At 35.9% G+C, this 26451-nt stretch overlaps 1 protein-coding gene across 1 annotated transcript; it reads left to right on the top strand.

The window, feature by feature from the left end:
- Positions 1-3428: 3428 nt before the first annotated feature.
- LOC311168502 (molybdopterin synthase catalytic subunit-like) lies at positions 3429-4001 on the top strand (the record flags this gene model as incomplete). The annotated part of the gene is made up of 1 exon (XM_084230045.1): positions 3429-4001. One exon carries the CDS (start codon positions 3429-3431, stop codon positions 3999-4001), a length of 573 nt encoding a protein of 190 aa, XP_084086171.1.
- Between the last annotated feature and the right edge of the window lie 22450 nt (positions 4002-26451).

The following is a 26451-nucleotide window of genomic DNA, read 5'->3' as shown; positions in this document are numbered from 1 at the left end:
AACTTAGAATTCTATAAAATGTAAAAATGTGTTTCAAAATGAAGGCAAAAATAAATTAGAAGTCAATAACAATAACTAGTGGGAATGAGGTAGCACCCTACTAAATGACTTGTGAGTTAAAAATCACAAGAGGAGGGCCTCCCCGGTGGTACAGCAGGTTGAACGCTGCACTGTGAAGCTGTCCGCAGTCTCTGAAGCGTGGGTTCGATTCCTGGCCAGTCAGGGAGAAACACACATGGAACGGCAGACCACTCCTGTCTCGCCCACTGCTCCCCTCAGCAGTGTATTTCAGTCAGTCTGCCTGTTCTGCTCCCTGCTCTGTCTCTGTTGAATCCTCTCACCCTCCCACACCTCTGGCCTGTACCCCAGCTCTTGTATAAATAAATAAATCTTAAAAAATAAATTAAAAAATGAATCACCATAGGAATTTTTAAAAAAGATTTATTTATTTTTACATACAAGAACTGGGATACAGGCCAGAAGTGTGATGGGTAAGAGGATTCACCAGAGATAGAGTGGGGAACAGAACTGGTAGATCAATGGAAATACACTGCTGAGGAGAGCAGCAGGCAAGTCAGGAGAGGTCTGCTGCATCATGCAGGTAGCTCGCTGGCCGGGGATGGAACTCATGCTGCAGTGGCTGTGGATAGCTTCATAGGTTGTGTCTTAACCCCTTGCGCCACTAGGGAGGCCCCACAAGAGGAATTAGAAAACAATTTAAAGTAAATGTTACTGATAACCCAGTGTCACAATTTGAGGCATGCAACCACAGCAGTGCTAAATTTAAAAATCATATTAAATAAGAAAAAATGTTTTAAAATGAGCTAAGCTTAATCCTAAAAACGAGGATCAAATTGAACTCACAGTAAGTAGAAGGGAAAAAATGGCAATAACTACCATGAAAGAATAGAATGGAGAAAACCAAAGATACCCCAAAGTTGGGTTTATGAAAAGATTGATAAAATTTATAAATAACTGATAAGACAGGTCACAGAAAAAAAACACCACAAATTATCAATATTAGAAAGAGGACTTATAGTTGATTTAATAATTCTCCAGCTGTCATCTCTCATTCTACACTTCTTTCATATTACACATTTAAGAAAACACCATTTCTATTCACCTCCTCTAATAGGTTCTTAGCCATAAGTTGTTAGAGAGAGTGTATGTGTGTATGTGTGTATTTCTCAGAAATATATATCTCAGTAGTATATATTGAACCAAATTTGAATAAAAACTGAGAAGAATCTTTTGGTAGGTAACAGAGTAGGGAACTCTCAGCTTCGAATAAAAGTATTAAGATGGCTGAGGCTAATTCCCAAATTCCAGGTCAAAATACGTTTGTCTCATGGAAGAAAACAGTTTATAGAACAGGTTTAGTCAGGTTACAAACAAACAGCTATATGAAAATATCTGGCTTAGTAAAAATCATAAAAATCTATTTTGTAGAGTCATATTCTTCAAGTTCAGCTTTATATTTGTTTTCCTATCTGGCAAGCAAGAAGACCAAATGTTTGATGCTCTTAAGTCTGAATGTTTGTATCCCCCAAAATTCATATGTTGAAATGCCCAATGGGATAGATCCAGTTAGGATATAAGACCTCTGGGTGGTGATTAAGTCATGAGGACAGAGTTTAGTGAATGAGGTTATCACTGTTTCAAAGAGGCCAGAGAGACCTCCCTTGTTCCCTTTACCTTGTGAGGGTAGAAGAAGTGTACAACAGGGAAGAGAGCACTCTCCAGACCATGTTGGCACCCCAATATGGAATTTCCAGATTGCAAACCATGAGAGATAATTTTGGTTTTGTGTTTAAATACCTCTGAGTGTGTGCTATTTCACTATAGCTGTCTGAATGTACTGAGAGATCTAAAAGCTTCTCTTGTGTCCAGAAATAAAATTTATTTACAATAGCACAATATTGATAGAAAAATGTATCTGCATTGGTATTATTTCTAAGATTAATATACTTGCAGAATATATCCAAACATACGTGGTTAAATAAATTTAATAAAGCCATATATTTGTTTCGAGCTTTCCATAAATCCTGTCTCTCTGTTTCATTTAGGTCTCAAAAAATTATTTAAACATTTTTAAATGAGAAGAACTAGTTCTTACTGGATATTCAGGATGTCAGAGACTTCTTCTAATATAGTATCTACACGAAATCATTGTGCCTCATTAATTTTCTTTCTGAGATTCCTGCTTATCTTAGATTTTATATATTGATAGGAAAATAATTTACAATATCCACTCCAATTTCTGCACACTTATGAATGGCCATTGTTTTTAGGATATTTACAGATTTGTTCTCCATACTGGCTGCTTTTCCTCTGCTTCCTCTGGTACTCTGGATGAATTGGTTCAGATGCTTGTGGGCATCAGCCTTTACCTATTTTTGCCACCAGTTGCCACAAACTACAAACACAACTTCATTTCAGCTAAATCCCAAAGAAAGCCAGATGCTATGCTGGACTTTGTTTTCTTCATGTTTTTAGCAAGGTTAAAATCCTAAGGAAAACAAACAGTGTCTTCTGAACCATCTGTTTTGCTTTCTGTCCCAATCCCATCTTCAAATGAAGATTATCACAAATTTCTAAACATAGTTAAGGAAATATCCTTGCTACCAAGAGAAGAGCGCTGCAGCTGTGAGACTGTGTGATGAGTCAGACTTCAAAGGAACCTAAACAGGGAAGATTTTAGTGGCTTGTATTTGAGTCTAGGCTGTTTATGATATTAACAAGATGAGCATTTATTGCAGAAATCCTTAGCTGTAGTTTTCATGGTCACCCTCTCCCCAGGTTGTCATCTCGTGACAATATAGTGATTTTTGTAAAGAATAACTTCACCATTATGACAGAATGAATTATTGTTAAAATGTACTATCAATTCCAGGATAGGAGAGGCTCTTTATTAGGAGGGAATGTGTAAAAAATAGGCCCAGCTGGACCATTATTTGATCTTTATGAATTCAATGAGCTCTAACCCTGAGATGACTGAAGTCCCTGTTATTTCTTTCTTTTTTTTTTTTTTTTTGTCTTGAGGCTGTTCTCCTTTATTGTTTTTCATGTCTAAAATATCAGACAGAAGCCCAGAGGCACTTGTTCTACCAATATACACAACTGTGATTATCAAAATCTGTTTGAAGAACCCTTAGAATACTTCTGTTGCTCTCCAGGGTAATATTTAAAGTATCTAGAGAAGGCCCCCGCGGTCGGGGTTCTCCGCCGGGGATCCCGGGCGGGATGGTGCCGCTGTGCCAGGTTGAAGTGTTGTATTTTGCAGAGTGCTGAAATAGCTGGAATTCGTTCAGAGACCATATCTGTGCCACAAGAAATAAAAGCATTGCAGCTGTGGAATGAGATAGAATCAAGACATCCTGGATTGGCTGATGTAAAAAATCAGGTGATATTTGCTGTTCGTCAAGAATATGTCGAGCTTGGAGATCAACTCCTCTGGCTTCGATCAGGAGATGAAATTGCCATTATCCCCCCAATTAGTGGAGGGTAGTAGTGCTTTTGAGCCACTTGGGAAAGTTATGAATGAAGTTGAAGAGAAATCTAAAGATATAATAAAATTCACTGCTGAGAAACTTTCAGTAGATGAGGTCTTACAGTTGGTGATTTCTCCACTCTGTGGTGCCGTATCCCTATTTGTAGGGACGACAAGAAATAACTTTGAAGGGAAAAAAGTCATTAGCCTCGAATATGAAGCATACCTACCAATGGCAGAAAATGAAGTCAGAAAAATTTGTAGTGACATGAGGCAGAAATGGCCGGTCAAACACATAGCAGTGTTCCACAGACTGGGCTTAGTTCCAGTGTCAGAAGCGAGTATAATCATTGCTGTGTCCTCGGCCCATAGGGCTGCATCACTCGAAGCTGTGAGCTACGCCATAGATACTTTGAAGGCCAAGGTGCCCATATGGAAAAAGGAAATGTATGAAGAATCATCATCATCTTGGAAAAGAAACAAAGAATGCTTTTGGGCAAACAATGATTGAATCATTTATGTTTTATAATACTGATATTTTAATCTGGTAAACTTCTATTTTTGATCACATTTTATTTTTTTCTCCCTATTTAAGGTTTATTGAAGCACAATCTCTTATGTTGCACTAATAGTATAAATAGAAAAGAAAGCAAAATAAGTGGTATGTAGCATGAAGGCTTACGCAGGAGCCAGAGATGTAGGAAAGGCTTGAGGGAAGGAAATGAAGAGTAATTAAATGTAAGGAAGGATGCCTGTGGTAGACCTACTAGTCCATGACTGAGTTCTGATTGAAACTTGACTCACACTGAAGTGAAGCCCTTTCCTCACTGACTTTGTCTCCAAGAGAGCCTCCCACCCCCGCCCTGTCCCCGTGATCCAGTGATGTGATGCTATCAGGGATGCATTATGGGTATGTTGGCAAAACTGGAAGGTATAAAAATTCACTATCAGATAATCTTGATATATTTTTAGAATTTATATATTTAAAAAATTAAATAAATACACAATTAAATTTAAAAAAAAATAAAAAAAATAAAGTATCTAGAGAAACTATAAATTGTCGGATCCAATATAATAATTTCAGGCATTAGACATGACATATGGAATTAAGAATCCTAAATTTGCCCCTGATTTTCCTAGGGAACACAATGGATTTCTGGAGAGGAATTTTTTTAAAATTACAGAGTAACCCAATTTCCTGCAGCTTTTCAGTAAGGAAACAGATAATCATAGTCACATGACTATAAATGTAAACTATGGTAAGTCCCACAATCAATGTGATATAAGTAGAATAAAATATTAATCTTTGCCATACCAATGAGAAGTATGATTTGTTTAAGAAAATGTTCTTATCTTTCAGAACTAGGATGCAATCATCTGTTTTCTTCCTTCTATGGTCAGCAAGGACATGCAAACATCGGGGGCAATGCAATGAAGTCTAATTTCATCAGAATTTTGTGAATCTGGATAAAAATGCTCTTTTTATTCTATTTTAATAATGATGAGTATTTTCCTAGCAGGAAAAAGACCCTGCTTACAATGGACCCACTTGGAGGACTTGGACTTGGAGGAACCCAACTGGAATGAATTTTGCTTCTTAATTTACAATAACCATAAACACATTTCACTTCAAAGTCTTTTCCCCTGGAATAGTCACAAGAAACCTTTAATTATGAAACACAAGTTTCATAATTAAAAAAAATGGAAAATGCTACGTCTTCTACCCACCTTCTATCACAATCTTCAAAAATCATAATGATGCAAGGCATCTAAAATATCCTAATTCTGTATTTCCTGACTTATCTAGATGCAAAGTCTTCTTTTGAGGAATGGATATTAACATCCTTCTTAACCACAGAGCCCATTTTGTTACAGCATATGTCACAGTGAAAGGAGAAGGAACATTGCTGTGACTATAGGAAAGGTGCCATTTTCTTACCCCCACTCCCATGCCATAGACATCTCAGAAACTTTGAATTACAACTCCCAGCATGCCATGAACTGGACTTCCTGGATGTAACTATCGGGAAGGAGGAAAGAACAAAGCACATATATAATGACATGGAACAGAGAGGAAGGAGAGACATGTGGGAGGCTTATCCTGGTCCTTGGTCTTGGTGATTTTAGTGCTTTGTCAGGTTGGCAGGACAATGGCAACTGTCAAATTGCCCTCATGATGAATTTTCTGATTTGCATGGTACATTGCGTATTTTGGGTCTCTCCTTCTTCTCCCAACCTCCTGAGTCCTGCCTGAACTATTGATTGTTTTTCCTTCCTGCAGCTGCCTTGGTCCTGTTTTCCTGACAACTCAGCTCTGGGATTGACTGAGTGTTTTCCTGTGAAGGAATGGGTGAGTTCACAGTTTGATCAGGAGTCTCTCTCTCTATTTTTTTGAAACTCTCACTGATTAAACATTTTTGAGCACACTAGAGTGATTCCTTTGTGTCCATGGGAGGCCAGGCCTTTTGAGAATTGGGCAAAAAGTTTTTCTACTTAATAGTTTTTGTGTCCTGTGTACCGCTTGGTTTTACACATTTTCATTATGACATTCTACCATTAACAAAACATGTTTGCATTCAATATCACATTTGAGACTGAAAAATGCACTACATGTTGGTATAGCAGCCTTCAGAAGGATTTTTCTGGTTTTTCGTTTTCAGCCTAGAGCATCTTGAGCTCTAGGCTGAGATATTAAATTTATGTAGTCTATGTGAAATAAAGATATCATTATCACTTACTGAGAACTTTCATGTGCTAAGTACTCTCTTAAATAGTTAAATTCGATATTTCAAAATACAAAGTACACTTCACAATATTGGTATTTTCATATGAAGTAAGACACCTCTGAAAATCCTAGTTATTTGCATGCACTAAATGCAAAGAGATAGTGTGTAAACTTCAGTCTGTCTCCAAATCCAGCCATTCCTCTATCTACATTACTCCCCAATATCTTAGTATTTGACATGATGGAGTGTAAACTTAATTGCAAATAAATCAGAGAATATGAGAATGACAAGTGATTTGGATTTTTATGTAGCAAAATGTCTGGGCGAGGACTTCCCAATACTAAGTTATGTGATAAAGAGTGTTGCTTTTCTGTTCAATTAATTACTCTCCTTTTCCTCCATAAAGAAATGAAAATGAAGCCCTGAATTTCATTTGTTCTTGCTGTAGTCCTATGGCCCTACCCCAGCCTGGGGTTGCCCAGCCATTTGTGGCACCACCCTCCAGAGTTCCACCTGCCACACCAGTGCTCCCCACTGCAAAGTGGTCTAAATTGCTTTTTTCCATTAGACAACCATTCTTTTGGACTCAGTGAGGAATAAACAATTTCTGCAGTTTTTCCCCAGCCTAGCTAATATGTACTTTTGTGACTTTGTGGGGATTGACAAACATGAGACATTCCCAAAGTGAAGAATGAATAAGAAGCATCTCTAATCATAATTTCTTTTTATTATTTTTAATAAAAATTTAAAAAATTGTCTTTGATATTCTAATTTCTTACTTCTATTTTAGAGATTACTTTTAAAATTCTTTTTTCCTAATGGGAAATTACTGCCAGGATTTTAATAATTGAAAAATGAGAACCATTAATAATCTTAAGTGTCAGTGAGCACAGGTATTCCTAATCTTGAAATTACTTTTGAATAGATATTTACCACAATATTTTTAATATGTTGGGGAAGTGTAAAAAAAAGTTTCATTTTAAAAAATGTTAGTTTGTTTCAATTCTCCAAAAAGAGTTGCTATCTTTTTTTTAATAGGTTCTTTTTTTTTTTTTTTTTTTTTTTTTTTTTTATAGAGGCATGCTTTATTTTTATTTTGTTTGTTTGTTTTGTTTATACATGCACTGGGTACAGTCAGAAACGCGGGAGGGTGAGAGAATTCACCAGAGCCAGAGCGGGGAGCAGAGCAGGCAGAAGGACTGAAGTACACTGCTGAGGGGAGCAGTGGGCGGCAGGAGAGATCTGCGCGCCATGTGGGACCCTCCTCCGGTGACCGGGGAGCAGCCGGGGATCGAACCAGCGCCGCAGAGGCCGCGGGCAGCTTCGCAACCCAGCGCTCAACCACTGCGCCACCGGGGAGGCCCAAAAGAGTTGCTATCTTAAGGAGAGGCAGATAGGAACTTACCTTCACTCTTCTGAACACTGTATTACATTTTATCTCTGTATCTCTCATAGTTTTCTAATTTTAATAAATGACATAATATTTAATATAATGTTTTCAAGATATCTTCCAAAGCATTTCAATATTCCTAAGAAGTTATCTAGTGAAATATCTGAATGAACTAATAACAATTCTTGTTTTCAAGGACTCATTCACTGATTTTTTTAAAAAAAAGGTGAGATGACTCATCATACTCTAGAGTGCCTATTTAAGTAAATCTCAGCACTAGGTCATAGACATTACTAAACATTACAGACTTGAGATTTTTAACACATGTAGAAACTCGCATGCATAAAAAAGCAAGAAGCTTAAAGAAGTTTTTGGTTCAAATTTATTCTTTATAATTATTATGTTCAAGGCTAAGGCTAACAAAGGGGAGGGGAGGGAAAAAAGCAAAGGAGGGAGTGCCCAACAATATATGAGTAAAGGAGATGTGAAGTGTGCGTATGTGTGTGTGTGTGTTTGTGTGTGTAATATATATATTCACACTGGGATACTGATCAGCTATAGCATAAAATGAAATCTTACTATTTGAGACAGTATGGATAGAGTTGGAGAGGATTAGGGTAAGTGAAATTAATTTGAATGGGAAAGACAAGCACCAGATGATTTCACTCATATGTGATATACAGAGAAACAAAACAAAGGAACAGACAAACTAAACCAAAGCATATCCTAGAAACTGGACTGCAGAATTGAGGCTACCAGAGGGGGAGTATAAGGGTATGGATCAAAGAGAAGTAGAGGCCAAATGTACTATGGTAAAGGACTATGGGTGCTTTGCTGGTAGGTGTAAAGAGATGTGAACCTATACCTCTAAATTATGTACAGTGTTGCAAACCAAAATTACCTCAGCTGAAAAAAAGACTGGGTGTTTATTGGGATTATTTTCATACTAAGAGGCAATAGTTCACCACATAGCCTGAATTAATTCTCAAAAAAAAAAAAAATCAGGCAAATCAGTCACATTCTGAAAAAAAATCTTGCCAAAAGACTAGATCTTAAATAGTCTTACCACAAAAAAGAAATAGTAATGATATGACATAACAGAGGTGTCAGCTAAAGATGCAGAGATAATCATATAAAACATACAAGTGTATCAAGTCAACCCACTGTACACCTCAAAGGTTCAAATATTCTATGTCAACTATATGTCAATAATAAGAAGAGCTAAATTAAGCCATAGTATCATCAAAATTTCAAAACTTGGCATGGAATTCTTCAAAATAAATAGTTGTTCACTTCCCTTTTTTAATAAGTCATATTACATAAAATAATTTCAGCATAATTTTCCAATTTGAACCAGTGTTAGTATTTAACAACTTGGAAAATATTGTACTAATATATTTAGTATCTAATATATTAAAAGGAGTGTCTAATACATAACAAAAAATAGTATGAACTGTCCTTTAAGTTTTGATATTCATTTCACTTTCTATATTTACTTCACTTATACTGACTGAATAAAATTTAAGTGTTGACTAGACTCACCTTTCTAAAAATAAAATATAATTTTGTAGTTATTTTTTCTATAAGGTACCTCCATCACTCAGGATTCAGGGAGGTAGTGTGGCCATAGATCACCCTAGGTTATTTCATAAAGGATATTTAAGTTGGAAAATTATGTGAAAGTTGCTCAACGACCTGAAAAGAAAACTTGATGAAGACTAGGTCATCCAGAGAACAGGAACTGCAGGAAGCTCTGGTTGCCTGACAGGTGAAAGGACAAGGAGTGTGTGGCTGTCTCAGTGGAGCTGGGCCTCTGAAAAAGACGGCCCCTTAAGGGGAAAATTGCCTGATCTTTGGCTTCCCTGTGCCCTGCAATCTCTCACTAAACCTAACCAGAAACCAGTCAGCCAGAGAGCCTGGAGACCTTGAATTTTGATGTCAGCTGCTGAGACACAGGTAAGAAGAAACCTGAAGATATAGAACCAGTGTTGGGGCCTCCCCTGGTGGCGTAGGCAGTTGAGCACAGTGCTGTGAAGCTTTCCGCAGCCTCTGCAGCACCGGTTCAATCCCAGCCAGCTGGCGAGGGTCCCACATGGCACGGCAGACCTCTCCTGCCGTGCCCGCTGCTCCCCTCAGCAGTGTATTTCATCAGTCTGCCTGTTCTGTTCCCCACTCTGTCTCTGGTGAATCCTCTCACCCTCCTGCACATCTGGCCTGTACCCCGGTTCTTGTATAAATAAATAAATAAATCTTAAAAAAAAAAGAACCAGTGTTAACCATTCAAATGGGACATTTCTGCTTATCTGAATCAAATAACATATAGAGAATACTACAAGACATTCAAGCATACAGGTCATTACCTGGATCTGCTTTAATATTCCCCAAAGACAAAATGTCAGTTATCTAATGTTTTGAACTTTGCTTCATTCAGAACAGCTCTTTGGTAATCCAGTCATGCTAATGTCCATGTAAAAATGAAATGTAAATGTCACATCTCACAACCTGTTTGAGTACAAAGTGAATGCACCCAATTGTTCCTTAAAAAAAAAGTCAAATAAAATACAGGAAAAGACTCGAATTGTAAAGAATTACATGATTGTTATACACAAACACAATACTATAATGTATTTATATCATTCAAATGTCTATCTTGCTCATTTTAAAATCTGTATGTAGACTCTGGAATAACATTCACTGGCAAAAGAAAATTTGCTAGATGATTATACAAAACCTCCAAGAGAAATGTAAGACCAGATGGTAGACAAATTCAAAGTAAAACATCCAGAAAATAAAATGATTTCTTGAACAAGAAAAAAAGAAGAACCCACAGAAACACAGCATGAAAATTGTTTTCACTATAGTAAACCAAACTTTAATCTCAAGAGTCCACACTAATTAACCTTGACTAATGGTAACATGGTTTAAAGAAAAAGTCCTTTGAATAGATAGCATTAATATAAAAATGTAATGCAATGAAGGAATTCCGTAGACTTAAAGCAAAACTCCAGCATATTTTGAGACATTGTTATATTAGTATATAAATAAAGTGTTTGGGCAAGTGGTATATAACAGACCAACATAAAGCATAATTAGGACAGATTCCCACTGTCCTATGATCCAAATTCATATTTGTCATATTTATTTTGCGATCCAAAATAAAATGGGCCTTTAGGTCCTATCACCCAAAGTGCAGGCAACACATTTTTTTAGCCAAGTTCTATCCCCAAATAATGTTTGAAAAATGAATTGCAAAAAGTCCTCAACATCATCTACAAGTCTTAGAAACTGGGACTAAATGAAACTAACAGAAGCAGGTGTTCTTATTCAAAGCTGGAGGCATTGTTTTTGTCTCATCAATGTTTTATTGAAACATTGAACTAAATGATATCATTTGAAAATCTGCTGTATATTAGTCCACTATGAAGTCATTTTTCACCCTCAAGGAATCTTTTTTCAAAACAGTTCCTTCTCTAGAGCTAAGATTGTCCTTGTGGGCTTTACAACTGGATACAAATGAAGGCAAAGTGAAATCATTTCTCACCAAACAACTTTTACTTACTTCACCAAACTACTTTCTGCTCTTTTTACTTCACTTCTCCTACATTAATTTTCAAAAAGGCAGTGAAATCCAGGCAATTGTTGATTTATTAAAGGCGTAGGGAAATGAATAGAAAGGACAACTTCAAAGTTACAGTGTGATAGTAAAGCCCCAGAGCAGCTGAGCATGCCGCCCTAGGTAGTTCTGCCCAAGGCCCTGCTCCCCATTGGAACCCCTCACCACGATGCTCAGGGGCTGGTAGATCTTTTGCCAAGCCAATGGTACAAATGTCAAACCAGATGTAATATATATGTCAGAGACACTACTCAGGTCCATGTTGAAGGCAATCTACCTTGCTGTCCAAAGTAATATGATTCCTTATTGTTTGCAACATAATGATTTCAAAATAAGATTCAAACTTTATGTTTATCTAACCCAAAGCTCCCCACTAAAAAGACCAGTTGTCCTCTTCTAAGCAATAGTACTAGGTACTATATTGCTGATATCTGTAAATAATTTCTCCTCTTACTTACAGGGTTTCAAAAGCATTACCAGCCAGGGTCTCCCCGGTGGCGCAGCGGTTGAGCGCCATGCTGCGAAGCTGTCCACAGCCTCTGCAGCGCTGGTTCGATTCCCCACTGGCCAGGGAGAACACCACATGGCGCAGCAGACCTCTCCTGCCTCACCTGCTGCTCCCCTCAGCAGTGTCTATGGTCCGTCTGCCTGTTCTGCTCCCCGCTCTTTCTCTGGTGAATTCTCTCACCCTCCCACACTTCTGACCTGTACCCCAGTTCTTGTATAAAATAAATAAATCTTTAAAAAAAAACAAAACAACATTACCAACCAGACTCTGAGCACCCCTTCACATAGTAAACCAAATCGTTAAGTTTTCCATGTACACTGTTTGATCTTGCCCTAAAATTGGCAAGGAGAATTATAGAGATTATCACAATTTTTAAAATCCTTAATCTAAAGTCATTTCCACTTCAAAGTGACATTCAAAATTAATCTTAGAATTCACTTAGTAATGTCATTAGGAGCTAAGAGAGCTGTATAACCATGTTAGTAATGGCACACACAAAAGTATTAAGCTTCTTGTCTATAATAAATTATGTAATTATGTTACATAATTTCCACAGATCAACTTTTTATAAGCAAGTTTTGCTTTTATTCAAGATAATTCATTTTGTTGACCAAATAGTCATCCTCCCTATCTTTCCTTCTTCCTTCCATAACATCCTTTAAGAATCCAAAAAACACAACATGCAATTCCCATTTATTTGTCTAATTTTATTTGGATGGTCTAAGAAGTTTCCTTAGGAAATGAAAATTGAGATGTACCTGATTGACAAAAGTGGCCGACAATTTGAAGACATGAAGGAAGCCTCATTCAGAAAGCACCAAGAATTTGGATCACGAATAAATTTGCTATAAGCTGAAAAAGGGAAAAAGTAAGTAAAGAAAAAGTGGTAGAATAGCTATAAGGCACATGATGTAGGAAGAAGACATAATATGACACCTGATGAAACATGTTAAGGTGTACAGGTGGAAGACACTGGATGACTTTATGTAGAGGCTTTATTATTTTTACATCATTACTCAGCATACAGAACATGGATTATGGGGAAAAATGATTAGTCAAAAATCTTTCAGAATTGGTCTTTTTCCTGGTCCCTTATTTAGGTTTTCTAAATTCCTGCTATGAGTGAGACCATCCAGTATTTTTCTTTTTCTTTCTGGCTTATTTCACTGAGCATGGAATATAACCAAGATGAAAATGCATACATTATGCAAAAATGAAAAATGATGTAAAAATATATATAAAATAATGGAAAAAATAAATCCAATAATAGATATTAAAAAATAACAATTAAAAAATCTATCAGAAGATGAACAGTGATGGTTTCTTGGGCTAAGGGGCAGCAATGGAGCTTCAGAGAAGGACAATTATTTTTGAAGAACACTTTTTGATTGATTGCATGTGAAATATGAGAATTCATACTATTTATTTACATATATATATATTTTTATAGCTTGTTTTGGATTTGGGCATCTGGCTGAAACAAGTATCAAGTAGGAAGTGGTTAGAAGGTGATATGAAGATTATAGTTTGAGATGATCTATTGGAATTAAAGTATGTCAAGTAGGAACTTGATACTCAGAGGAAATTTAGCACTAGATGTATATATGTGGTTAAGTATCAATAGAATACAGATGGTGTTTAAAGTCAGAGAATTAGAAAAACTATAGAGAGGAAGTTTAGTTAAAGAAGAACATAGGGTTTAAGATTAAGCCTGGCAGTGAAGAGAAGAGCTCAGAGAAGCATTCAGCAACGGAAACTAAGCTAAAGTAATTAGCTGGAAGGAAGATAACCAAGAGAGTATGGAGCTTTGAAAAGTAGGAGAAAAATATTCACACTGGAAGTGGGAGGATCCTAAACTTCTCAGATACAAACAACACTGTATATCAGCATTATCTCAATATAAATAAAGTTTTTAAAAGGCGATGTGGTAAATTAGTTGTTGATGGACGAAATATAAATATGAGAAATGATGAAAAATGATCATTTTCTTTAGCAGAATGAAGCTCACTGATAATTTTTACAATGTATACAGAAAGAAAGCCCCAAAAAGACTGGGTTAAGCAGAGATTTGAATATCTATGATCCTATATATCTGGAGTTCCTTCTAATGGAAACTGCTTCATATCATGACTTTATAATAGAGGAAAGAATAAGACGACACTGGTGTGAAACTTTAAAACCTGCTCCAATGCTCTATTGCCAGAGTTGATTGGATAAAATGTTTGGCATGTTTGGTTTTACTTTATCGTAAAGCTCAGTGATAAGATGCCAGATTAATCAATCTCTCTCTCTTGTTCTCTCTCTCTCTCACTCTCTCTCTCTCTCTCTCTCTCTCTCTCTCTCTCTCTCTCCCCCTCCCTCCCTCCCTCCCCTACTTTCTCTCTTTCTGGAAAAATTAAACTATCAATGGGAGCTGAAGTTATAAAAATACACAGAGCATCATTTGGAAAATAATGAGAAATATCTATAGGCAGATTATTCGAAACAAGCCCAGCAAGGCATAGGCTTGGTAATAGAAACAAGGTTAAGACTATTGCAGCCTCCTCTGCTACCGCTATACTGGATTATTTGATTACTGAGCAGGGTCTGATGACTGCCAAACAATGACCTGAGATTCTAACAGAACTATGTTTTAACTTTGACGTAAATAACTTAGCAATGACATTGGTCCTAAATACTGGCATAGTGAATTTTACATTTTCAATTAAGGAAAAAAAATGGTGAAACAGATATTAACAAATAAAAATATTAGCTTGAGGTTTTGCTACAAACCTGACTGCATCGACCTGATACAAAGGTATTTGAGATTTCAGTTCCTATAAGGAATAAAATAGACAGACTCAGAATTTTTCACATACAATTTATTTTACTAAATTAAAAAAAAAAGTTTTCCCTAAACCCAGACTTTTATGGTAGTTAATTGGTGATCCAACTTCAAGAATATTTAAAGTATTCTAAAAGCACTTAGAAAAATGCCTTCATTATTTTAATTTTTGGTTTTTGATTCACCAGGCAAAGTGTAACTTTCCAATAGTAGCTAGAGTCTGTCACCATGATGAAGAAAATCAGGGGTGTAAATGACATTAGATGCTGCTATTCACATACAAGATAGTCTTACATGGGAGAAAGAGAGGAAAGAATGTGAATATATTACACGCACACACACACACGCACACATTCAAAGGTTGTATCAGAATGGTTTCTGTGAAAGAGACAAATGATTTCCTGTTAACTTGATTCCCATAAATGGCTGTAAAGAACAAAACACTGATGTGAAATCAAAAACTGAAGCTGAGAAGTAAAAAAAGAATAATACCTAAAGACAATGAAAATATAAACATCAGTCTCATAGGAGTCTTATACTCAAAATACATCATTGAATTACATTCTACAACTATATATATTTCAAAAACAAGATACCCTTTTTCCCCTTGAGACAGCTGATTTCTAGCTCCTTTAAATTATCTCTTATTCTACAGTTATGCATAATAAGGCCATTTGTTTATGACATGCAAATGACCTGATTTTCAGTTCCAGAAACTTGGCAGTTTACTACCCCTCCTCTCATTGCAAATTCACAGAACGTCTGGATAAAACAGAGGACAGTACTGAAAGGGAGAGATGTACAGTTCAGGGAAAGCAAACTATGCAATCAAGAAATATATATATATATATATATATACGTATACATGATCAATAACAGATGTTGATTGAAAGGATAGAGATTAACAGATTCTGAAATAATTGTGCATCAATATAGAAAAAAATTAGATAATATATCATAGTATTTGCAAAAATAAATTCCAGCTGGATTAAAAATCAAAATGTGGAAATAAAAACATTTTAAAATAAGATATACACAAAATCAAATAATTTTAAAATTTCTAAACTGACTATATTTGTATTTAAAAGTTCAACATAAAAACGTGTTTCATAAACAAAATTAAATGCAACCACTAATATGAGAGGTCAACAATACTTTTGCCCTGCCAAGCATTAAACATAAACTGTAAAGAACACTTTCAAATCAACAAAGACAAAAAAAAAATTTAATGGGCAAAATATTAAGAATAGTTTATACTAAAGAGGGAATCCAAGAGACCAATAAACATGACAAAACATTCTGTTTCTCCAGGAATCGGGACATGCAAATTGATATAAATTTAAGATGCCATGTCATATATGATTGTAAAGACACCTCATATATGATTGTAAAGACACCTTAACCTGGCAACACACCAGGTTAATACAATGACATGACTGAATTGCTGCCATCAGATGTTAAAAAAATATGTTCCTAATGGAGAGGTGTAGGCCAAAGAGTACAGACTTTCTGTTATAAAATGAGTAAGTTTTGAGGATGCAATTAACAGCATGGAGACTTCAGCCAAAAATACAATATTGTATACTTGAAATTTGCTGAGAAAAGGCCTTAAGCCCTTATATTAATTTAAGAAGATAGTTTCTAGAAAAGTGAGAAAGATGTATTAATTACCTTGACTATAGTAATCACATCATAATGCATATGTATAGCACATGATCATTTACTCAAAATATATACTACTGCATTTGTTAGTTACTCCTCAATAAAGCTGGAAAAATTGTAGCTTCAAATAATAGTATTCGAATTAAAGTATGGAAAATAGTACTTCTAGGCATAAACCCTAAGGAGACCAGAAACCCTCAAGGGGATAAGTGCAAGTATGTTCATTGAGATTTTGTTGGTAATAGCTAAAGTGACAACAATAAAACAACAAAAACAAATAAAAATAAGTGTTCATCAGTAGAAGACTAGATGACTAAACAGTAGCATTTTTTTAAAGATTTATTTATTTATACAAGAACTGGGGTATAGGTCAGAGGCACGGGAGGGTGAGAGAATTCACCAGAGAGAGCGGGGAGCAGAACAGACAGATGAACTGAAGACGCTACTGAGGGGAGCAGCAGGCAAGGCAGGAGAGGTCTGCAGCTCCATGTGGGTTTCTCCGTGGCCAGCTGGGAGTTGAATCCGCTCTGCAGAGGCTGCAGACAGCTTCAAAGCGCAGGGCTCAATCCGCTGTGCCACCAAGGAGGCCCCTAAATAGTAGTATTTTTGTACAACGGGACAGTATGTTTCTATATCCTAATATATAAAGGACAATGACACAGAATGATAAAAATCTGCATATATCAACCTGAATATTTCTTTTAAAAGAATTGAATAAATTAAACAGATTAATAAAGATGCAGATCACACATGTGAATATTAAGGACACAGTAAAATATATTGCCATGGTACACATGTTTAATAAAATATGGAAAAACACAGGAAAAACATAGCTACCAACTCAAGATGATTGTTGCCTGGGAGAAAGGGGGTGGGAATAGGACTAGTCCCTTGAATGTCTTTTTAATTCCTCAGCATCATCTCTTATGCCCTATGACACTATTCTCTCTGTACCTTCTTAACCTAGGAAGTCTCACTTACTTTATTTGTGTCTTCTAGTTTTTCTACATATTGTGATTTGCTTACTCATCCAGTATGTAACTATCCAATATTTATTTTTGTCATGTTGACTTGCTTTGCTATCTGTAATTCCTTCAAACTTCATTCTTTTTCTTGCTGTAGAGGGCAACATTTTGTCTTTCCTTATGACTGAATAGTATTGTGTTATGTGGCTATACCACATCTTTCCTAATCCAGTTCTCTGTCAGTGGGCACTTAGGTTGTTTTCATGCCCAGTCTATTGTAAACAATTCTGCAGTAAACATTGTAGAGCATATAAGTTTTTGAGTGATGGTTTCATGTTCTTTGGATAAAAGCTTGCATCTGTTTTTATCATTTAATTTCTTAAAAATTCTTAGGATAAGCAAATATGGCAAAATGATATTAGTCATCAAATTTAGTTGAAGTAAAACTTAATCACATTCAATAAAATATAAAGTGAGAGAATTATTTTCTTGCTTGTTTTTATCAATATAATGCCGGAATTAACATGCTTAATATGGTGGAAGGCAGAATAGTCACAGAGAAGTTGATTTCAGTATTTGTACCATAAAGTTCCTAAAGACTGACACTGTTTTCAGCCTATATTTTCTATTTAAAGTAGCATAAATCATTAAAATAATCACTACTTACATAAATTCCATTCCACTTTATGTTCTAATTGACTTCCGTTCCCTAGAAAACAGTTTAATCATCTACTTTAGTTTAAGATTAAATACATATTTTATATTTATTTTCAATGTTTCCTTTTCTCCAGAGGATTTGAGGAAATTCATCCTTTAACCTAAACACTTTGAAAGTGGCAGGAATGCTATTAATAATTATCCCCATACTTGACAAATACATATGAACTATGGTAGGCATACTAGGACATGTGGCCAACATATATAAGTTAGGAAAATATTCTTCTAATTTTCAAGCCCTAAATGTTAAAGGTGGATTATGTTTCACACCCTTCTATAAGCTTTTCTACAAAAGCAAGCATCAGTTTGGAATGATATGTTTTCTAAAAACATCAATGTAATATCATTAAATCAAATTTTAAAAAGACAAGAAAGCAAAAAACAAAAGACAGTCATTTGTGTTTGTCTAAATAAAAACACAAGTATATGTTTACATATATATTTATGTCTATATCAATATAGCTATATCCATATCCATGCCTATTATCTATCTAAAGAGTCAGAGGCTTATAGAGAATGAGTTGAGAGTCTGAACTACTGAGTTCTAATTCTATTAATGTTACTATACACTTTTCTTTTTTTGTTTGTGCTTCAGAATGTTTTTCTACTTATAAAAGGGGGGAAATACTTATGCTGTCTTACAGAATTTTCCTGAAATTAAATTGCAGTAGTCATTGAGAAAAGCTGTTACAAAACTGTTTAGGGTATTATATACATTAATGACTCTTAATGAAATATCTTGAAAGTTGTATATTGAATAGCATAATTATCCAATCCATAAACCCTTGAGGTTCAGGTGCAGGAGAAGGACTAATAGGCTACTTATTTGGGGAATGGAAACATGCAGACAGTTTCTTGGTGAGAAAATCTCTGATTTTCACTTTCCATATAAGTAATACTATAAAACTTGAAGTTGCCTAATTTATTTTAAAATTTATTCTTAAACAGACATTTACCAAAACATCAGAAGTATTTTGTAATTACAATTATGTAATGGTACATACAAATGTACCATTAAATAATAACAATGATGTCTTTGAACACACAATTTACACATACTCCAGGAAAAAAAATAATACAAATGCCAATAAGCTTATTCTTATCCCTGTAACAAGGCTTCCTATAAAAGAAAAACAACTTTAAAGAATAACATCAAAGTCAGGGTTATTGGGCCTCCCCAGTGGTGCTGCAGGCTGGGCTCAGTGCTGGAAGCTGTCTGCAGCCTCTGCAGTGTGGGTTCGATTCCTGGTGGGCCAGGGAGATACCCACATGGTGTAGCAGACCATTCCTGTCTTGCCCGCTGCTCCCCTCTGCAGTGTATTTCAGTCAGTCTGCCTGTTCTGTTCCCCACTCTGTTCTGATGAATCCTCTCACCCTTTCGCACCTCTGGCCTTTACCCCAGCTCTTATATAAATAAATCTTAAAAAAAAAAAAAAGGTCAGGGTTATTTTTAGAATATTAGTCTCCTCATGTTCTGCATAATTAAAGATTAAAGAATAAATTTGTGTTGTAATATTGCAGGAAAATTCAGTTAAAAAAGGAAAAATACAAATTAAAAACAAGCATTATAGAAAGGAAGTGAAAATATATACATATATATTTTTAAAGATTTATTTATTCATTTACATAAGAATCGGGGTATAAGCCAGATGTGCGGAAGGGTGAGAGGATTCACCAGAGACAGTGGGGAACAGAACAGGCAGACTGATGAAATACACTGCTGAGGGAAGCAGCGGGCAAGACAGTCTGCTGTGCCATGTGGGATCCTCGCCCGCCAGCCGGGATCGAACCGGCACTGTAGAGGCTGCCGACAGCCTCACAGCGCTGTGCTCAACCGCCTGCACCACCAGGGGAGGCCCAGGAAGCGAAAATATATTAATTAAAAGTGTATACAGAATTAAATCAAATTTGTTTTCAAACTTTCTGACTGCCACACATTTAGGTGTAGTCCCCACAGAAAATATATTTCTAATACATACTTGTTCTCTGTCCATAGTTCCTGGCTCACAAGTTACAAAAACTTGGCATTTCCTAAGTGTTGAAAGTTATGAAAGTGCCTTGTTGTATAAAAGAAGGTGACTTTTGGACCTAACTTAAGAATGGGGACTGGTTGCCAGCCTGTAATTAGACAATTAGAACATCCAGCCATACCCCAAATCTCTAGAGAGGGAGGGGTCTGGTGGTTGAGATCAATTGCCAATGGCCAGTGATTCAATCAATCATGTCTAAGTAATTAAATCTCCATTAAAAAAAAAAAAAAACAAAAGGAGAGACTTCGGAGTTTCCGGGTTGGTGAACATTGGAGATTTGGGGAGAATGGCAAGCTTGGGGAAAGCATGGAAGCTCTATGGCTTTTCCCATATCTTGCCCAATACATGTCTTCCAAATGGTAGTTACTGAATAATGTTCCTGTAATAAACCTGTGATCTAGTGAGTAAGCAGGTTTCTGGGTTTTACAAACTATTCTAGCAATCAATCAAGCATGAGGAGGGTGTCTGAAGACCTGATTACATAACCAGTCAGTCAGAAGCATAGGGTAAGTGTAGATTTGTGAGTGGCATCTGAAGTGGCAGACTGAACCCTTAACATCTGGAATCTGATAGTATATCTGGATGTATAGGGGTCAAAATTGAACTGAATTAAGTTACACTTTTGGAAGCTCTGCTGATGTCTGATAATTGCTTGTGGGTATGGGGGAACCTCCTACACATACATGTACTCATACATATACACACAAACACACACACACTCACACCGGAATTTGATCCAGGAACCCTAAATATGTGGCAGTCAGGAAATTTGAAAACAAATTTGATTTAATTCTGTATACACTTTTTATGAATATATTTTCACTTCCTTTTTTTTTTTGTAGAGGCATGTTTTATTTATTTATTTGTTTGTTTGTTTGTTTTTTGTTTATACATGCACTGGGTACAGTCAGAAGCGCGGGAGGGTGAGAGAATTCACCAGAGCCAGAGCGGGGAGCAGAGCAGGCAGAAGGACCGAAGTACACTGCTGAGGGGAGCAGCGGGCGGCAGGAGAGGTCTGCGCGCCATGTGGGACCCTCCTCCGGTGGCCGGGTTGTAGCCGGGGATCGAACCGGCGCCACAGAGGCCGCGGGCAGCATCGCAACCCAGCGCTCAACCGCTGCGCCACCGGGGAGGCCCTATTTTCACTTCCTTTTATAATGCTTATTTTTAATTTGTATTTTTTCCTTTTTTAACTGAATTTTCCAAACACTGTGGTAAATAAAAATTAAGAATGAGTTACTAGACCCAAACCCTATGGGATGCTGCAAAGGCAGTACCAAGAGGGCTGTACACAGCAATACAGGCCCACCGCAAGAAACAAGAAAAATCTCAAATAAACAATCCAATTTTACACCTTAAGGAACTAGGAAAAGAATAACAAATGAAACCAAAAGTCAGTAGATGAAAGGAAATAAGAAAAATTAGAGCAGAAATAAATGAAATAGAAATCAAAATAACGGTTCAAATGATCCATGGAATCCAAAGATTGTTCTTTAAAAAGGGTCCCACGTGGGACCTCCCTGGTGGCGCAGCAGTTGAGCACTGGGTTGCAAAGCTGCCCACAGCCTCTACAGCGCCAGTTCAATCCCCGGCTGCTCCCCGGCCACCGGAGGAGGGTCCCCAGATGGCACGCAGACCTCTCTTGCCGCCTGCTGCTCCCGTCAGCAGAGAACTTCGGTCCTTCTGCCTGCTCTGCTCCCTGCTCTGGTTCTGGTGAATTCTCTCACCCTCCGGCGCTTCTCACTGTACCCAGTGCTTCCATAAATAAATAAATAAACAAACAAACAAACAAATAAATAAATCTTTAAAAAAGATAAAAATAAATCACTAGCTAGGCATACTAAGACAAAAAGGGAGAAAACTCTGAAAAATAGAACCAGAATTAAAAGGGGGAGAAGTTACGAAAGACTTCTAAGAAACACAAAGTATAATAAGAGCCTTCTTTGAACATCTTTATTCCCATAAATTGGATAGCCTAGAAGAAATAGACAAATTTTTAGAAGCAAACAACCTTCTGAAATTGAATCAGGAAGAAAAAGAAAATGTTAACAAACTAATTGTAAGCAAGGAAATTGAAACAATAATCAAAAGTCTCCCACGAAACGCAAGCCCAGGATCAGAAATGGTTTCACTAGTGAGCTCACCAGACCTTTTTTGTCTTTTCCTTTTTTTGAATAGGCTGCTTTTAGTTTTGGAAATACGTGAATAAATAAATTGCTAATGAGCTAAAGTCCAAAATGTTCAACAACAAAATATTGGTATTGCAAATGTAATATTATACTTATCAAGCATTACAGTAAGTAAAATTTTCCCCAAACTTCTTTTTGAGTGTTATTTTAATGTGCTATTTTGGTCTCCTATCACCATGGTTACAAGAATTCTCAAAGCCACAAGAGTAAATTTCAATTTGTTGCTCATTTTCCTTCCAATTAATGTGATTATCTTCTTGGCTCAGAACGCTCATTGATTACATAAGAAACTTCATGTGTGGGAGATTCATGTGACTATTGAAGAGAAAATATTCATTCTACTTTACTTCTATTTTTGGAGTTTCTTTACTAGATATTAGCTTTGTGAAAACTTGTAAACAGGGCAAAATTTGGCTTAACAAAACACAATTTTGTAGAGATTCCACTGTTCTCTTTTTCTGTCGGTCTTCCGAAAATCCCAAGATTCTCAAATACTATTAACTCACATTGTATTTTTTTAAAACACCAGACTTAAAAACTACATTTGAGAGTTAAATTAAGAAGCAAGTCAGTCAACAACAAGACATATTTGCATAGATTTATCATATAGGTAGATATTTAAACTAGACTTACATGAATCTGTAAATTTACATTTGTTCACCCAATCCAAAGACTCATGTGTCAAATAAGTTGCCACAGTCTGAGACCTATGTTAAGGGATATTAGTTTTAAAATCCAAATGTCTTTTTTCAGTATCTTATTAAGGATTTCTAAAAGAAGCTATGAAGCAGATGATACCTATATATAAAATTAGGACAACTACTCATAGCAGGAATCTAGAAAACTTAAATAAGGGACCAGGAAAATGAATAACTATAAGAAAGTGAAAATCAAAATCAACAAAAAACTATGAACCAGAGACACTTTTAGGGGGGCGGGGGCGGGAGGGGAGGGATTGGGGTCAGAATTGTATGGGGAATATAACAATAAAATTTATTAAAAAAAAAAAAAGAATCATATGAATAAATGCTTTTCAGATAAAAAAAAATAAAAATAAAATTAGGACAACTAAAATGACATTTGGAAAACTAAGTTCAGCAACCTTGTTTTATGCATTCTCTTCAATTCCTTTATCAGGTATACCTATTGCTAGCACAATGATCATCAAGATGTTGTATGGTGATATTTTAACTCTAATGATTTGGGGGTGGAGGTGGGAGAAATAGCTGCTACTGGCATCTAGGACAGAGAGGACAGCAATGCCTTCTACAATGCAAAATGTAGCTCCTTACAACAAAGAATTATCTGGTTCATAATGTGAACAGAATTACTGTTGAGAAACCCACCCTAAGTGAAGAATGACAAGAGATTTTAATCCTAAGGGCCCATTGTAACCAGCACTGAATGCTGTAAGTCTTTTTCTTTTTTAAAGAAAGGTTTTGAGGTCATTTCCTATCATGAAAGAAACAATGTGGTATTTTAGTGATGTCTCTCACAGGTAACGGTTGAAGAAGCATTTTTCTATTTGTGTCCTAGACTTAATGAATACTAGAGTTCTAATTGTTCCTCCCTCATGCAGCGAATGGCTAAGAATTTAAGTGCTTATTTTTTCACAAGTAATTTTTCATCTTTAGGTTACTATTTTTTCCTATGTATTTGGCAAGAAAGTTTAACTTGAGACTGGACCAAAAAGGAGTGTGGAATACTTTTGAACTTGGAGAACTTTTTCCTCAGAGATTGCAGGAATATACTACTTCCATTCAAAATTCCATGTATTCAGATACACCTGAAGTCCACCACTGCCATCATGTGTGTCCTAATGATGCTTCAGTCAACAACAGACCACATGCAACATGGTGGTCCCACTGGGCTGATTCGTACAGTCTAGATGCATGGTGAGCAATCTAGCCTAGATTGTATAATCACACTCTGTGACAATGGTAGGAAAACAAAAAAAAAAAATGCCTACCAATGCCCTTCTCAGAAGTATTCCTGTGCTTAATGTCCTTAGTGGCAATGACTATTGTTCACTGTATACTGCGACTATACAATCACAATTAAAACTGTCTATGTGAAATCTAATAGATCATTAGGCCAGATGCCTCATTTTATATTTAAATTATTAGTAGTTGCTTTGATGTTTCATTTATGATAGGAATACAAGACTGAAATGACATAATCAAGTTTAGGAGAGTTTCTGAGAAGTATTCTCAGGATGTAATTGATACATGAAGTTAATGGATAGTTCCTTTACCAGTCCTAGAGCATAAGACATTGAAAACTACCCAAAAATAACATCTTGATAATGATGATGACCAAATTCCAAACTGTTTGATTTCCTAAAGCAGTAAGCAATAAAACATGTTTTGCAAAAAATGATACAGTGTATGCAAAGATGGGTGGTAATTATCATCAGCTTTTATGTTTAATAGTGATAGGGTGTTATTATAGCTGTCATATCTAGTAGCTGTCTTATAATCAAGTTTAAACATAGTCTTGAGTTAGCAGTACCCAGCTCTGTGATTTAGTGACACAAAAAAAGTGCATTTCCTAAAAGGTTCTCAACATGCCAAAGGAAGAAAACAAAGTAACATATACAGAGGTACAATTAACATTCAGTCCCCACTTTTGATTTCTTTCCCTGTGCTTCAGACCTAAAGAAAGAAAAAGTCTTTCTAGTATTTAATAATATATATATGATAATATATATCTTATCATTTCTATGATTATAACATCACCCTTTTCAAATGTTCAAGTGGTTTCCTGTCCTTCAGAATAAAACAGAAGTCTTTATGATGGTCAATAAATTCCTACACAATCCAGACATTCACTAGCTCCCTGCCTTTATCTATTTCAGCTCTTTTGCTTATTAAGTGTTTCATTGACTTTCTTGCAGTTTCTCCAAAAAGGTAAACAGGTTCCTGCCTCAGGAACTTTTATTTACCATTAGCCCTGCTTTGAAAATTCTTCCTCTAGATTTCTATATTTCATTCAGTCAATTATTTACTGTCTTTGTTCAAAGATAATACCTTGACCATGTCTAAACTCTCTTGAAAGCTATATTATTTTCTAGGCTACCAGAACAAATGACCATAAACTGAATGACTTAGCATAACAGACATTTATTGTCTCATATCGTTGGAGAATAAAACAAAAATCAAGGCATCAGTGGTGCCATATTTCCTCTGAAACCCATAGAGGAAAATCTTTCCCTACTTCTTTTTAACTTCTGATGATTTACTGTCAATCCCTGGCCTTCCTTCACTTGCAGATACATTACTTCAATCCTGGAGGTTAGGATGACTTTTCCGAGGGCATAATTCATCCCACAGTGCAAGTATTTTCTGAATGATTGAAAACACTGTAATATTCTTGTGTTAGGGATAAATAAATGAGGCCATATACTAGGATGTAATATGAGGTAGTGGTTAAAAGCACAATCCCCACTTGGAGCATCTCACTGATTCTTGAAGGAGGAGTTTTCTAACAAAGGAGTATTCCAAGCAGTTATCAAGTATGAAGACAGTGTTGTAAAATTCACTGTGAATCTCAGAAATAGTGTTCTGAAGTTAATGTGGCAGAAAAAGTGGTTTCAAATATAATTTAAAAATCTTCCCTACAGAAGAATTTCAAATAATAAATGTAGACGGGATGAGAGAAAATGAAATATCGCCGTTAAACACCATTGTTATAATTGCTGCAGACAAGCTCCACTGATGTGCTAAAATTAGTGAGCAAAACTTTAAGGAAAAATAGGACATTTGCATACACTTAAACTACCTCCCTCAAATTATATTTTAATTACTATGTAATCTTAACATATCTCTAAACTTGGAATTTTGTTACCTCTAGGAAGAAGAACCAAATTTCCTTTCTCCTAAGCATTGACCAAACTTAGTGATTCACTTCTAAGGAATCCACTATGGAAAGAGAAAACATGGGAAGTTTATGGGAGAAAAATCTGGTAGACACCACCTTATAAATACATGATGAAGGTTTATATCATAAGCAATAAATCATGTTACTATCATGTACCCAAATATAATGTGATGAAAGGAAAGTTTAATCCTGTGATAGTTCTCCCAAAATTCTGTAACACAAATCTAATGGTGAGAAAACATTAGATAAGCACAAATTAATGGGACGGGCATTCTACTAAACACCTGACTAGTTCTCTTCAAAATTGTCATATTTTTTCATGAGAAAGAATGAGATACTCTCATATATTGGGGAGACATGGCAACATTACCCTGGATGAGGAAAAGGACCTCAATGGAAAGATGATTGAAATCAAAATAATGTCTAACTATTGTAAGAATATTAATTTCTTAATTCCA

This window comes from Talpa europaea (genome assembly GCF_964194135.1).
Source record: "Talpa europaea genome assembly, chromosome: 3".
Classification (NCBI taxonomy): domain Eukaryota; kingdom Metazoa; phylum Chordata; class Mammalia; order Eulipotyphla; family Talpidae; genus Talpa; species Talpa europaea.
Note: the sequence above shows the minus strand (reverse complement) of the source record. Positions and strands in the feature narration are given on the sequence as shown.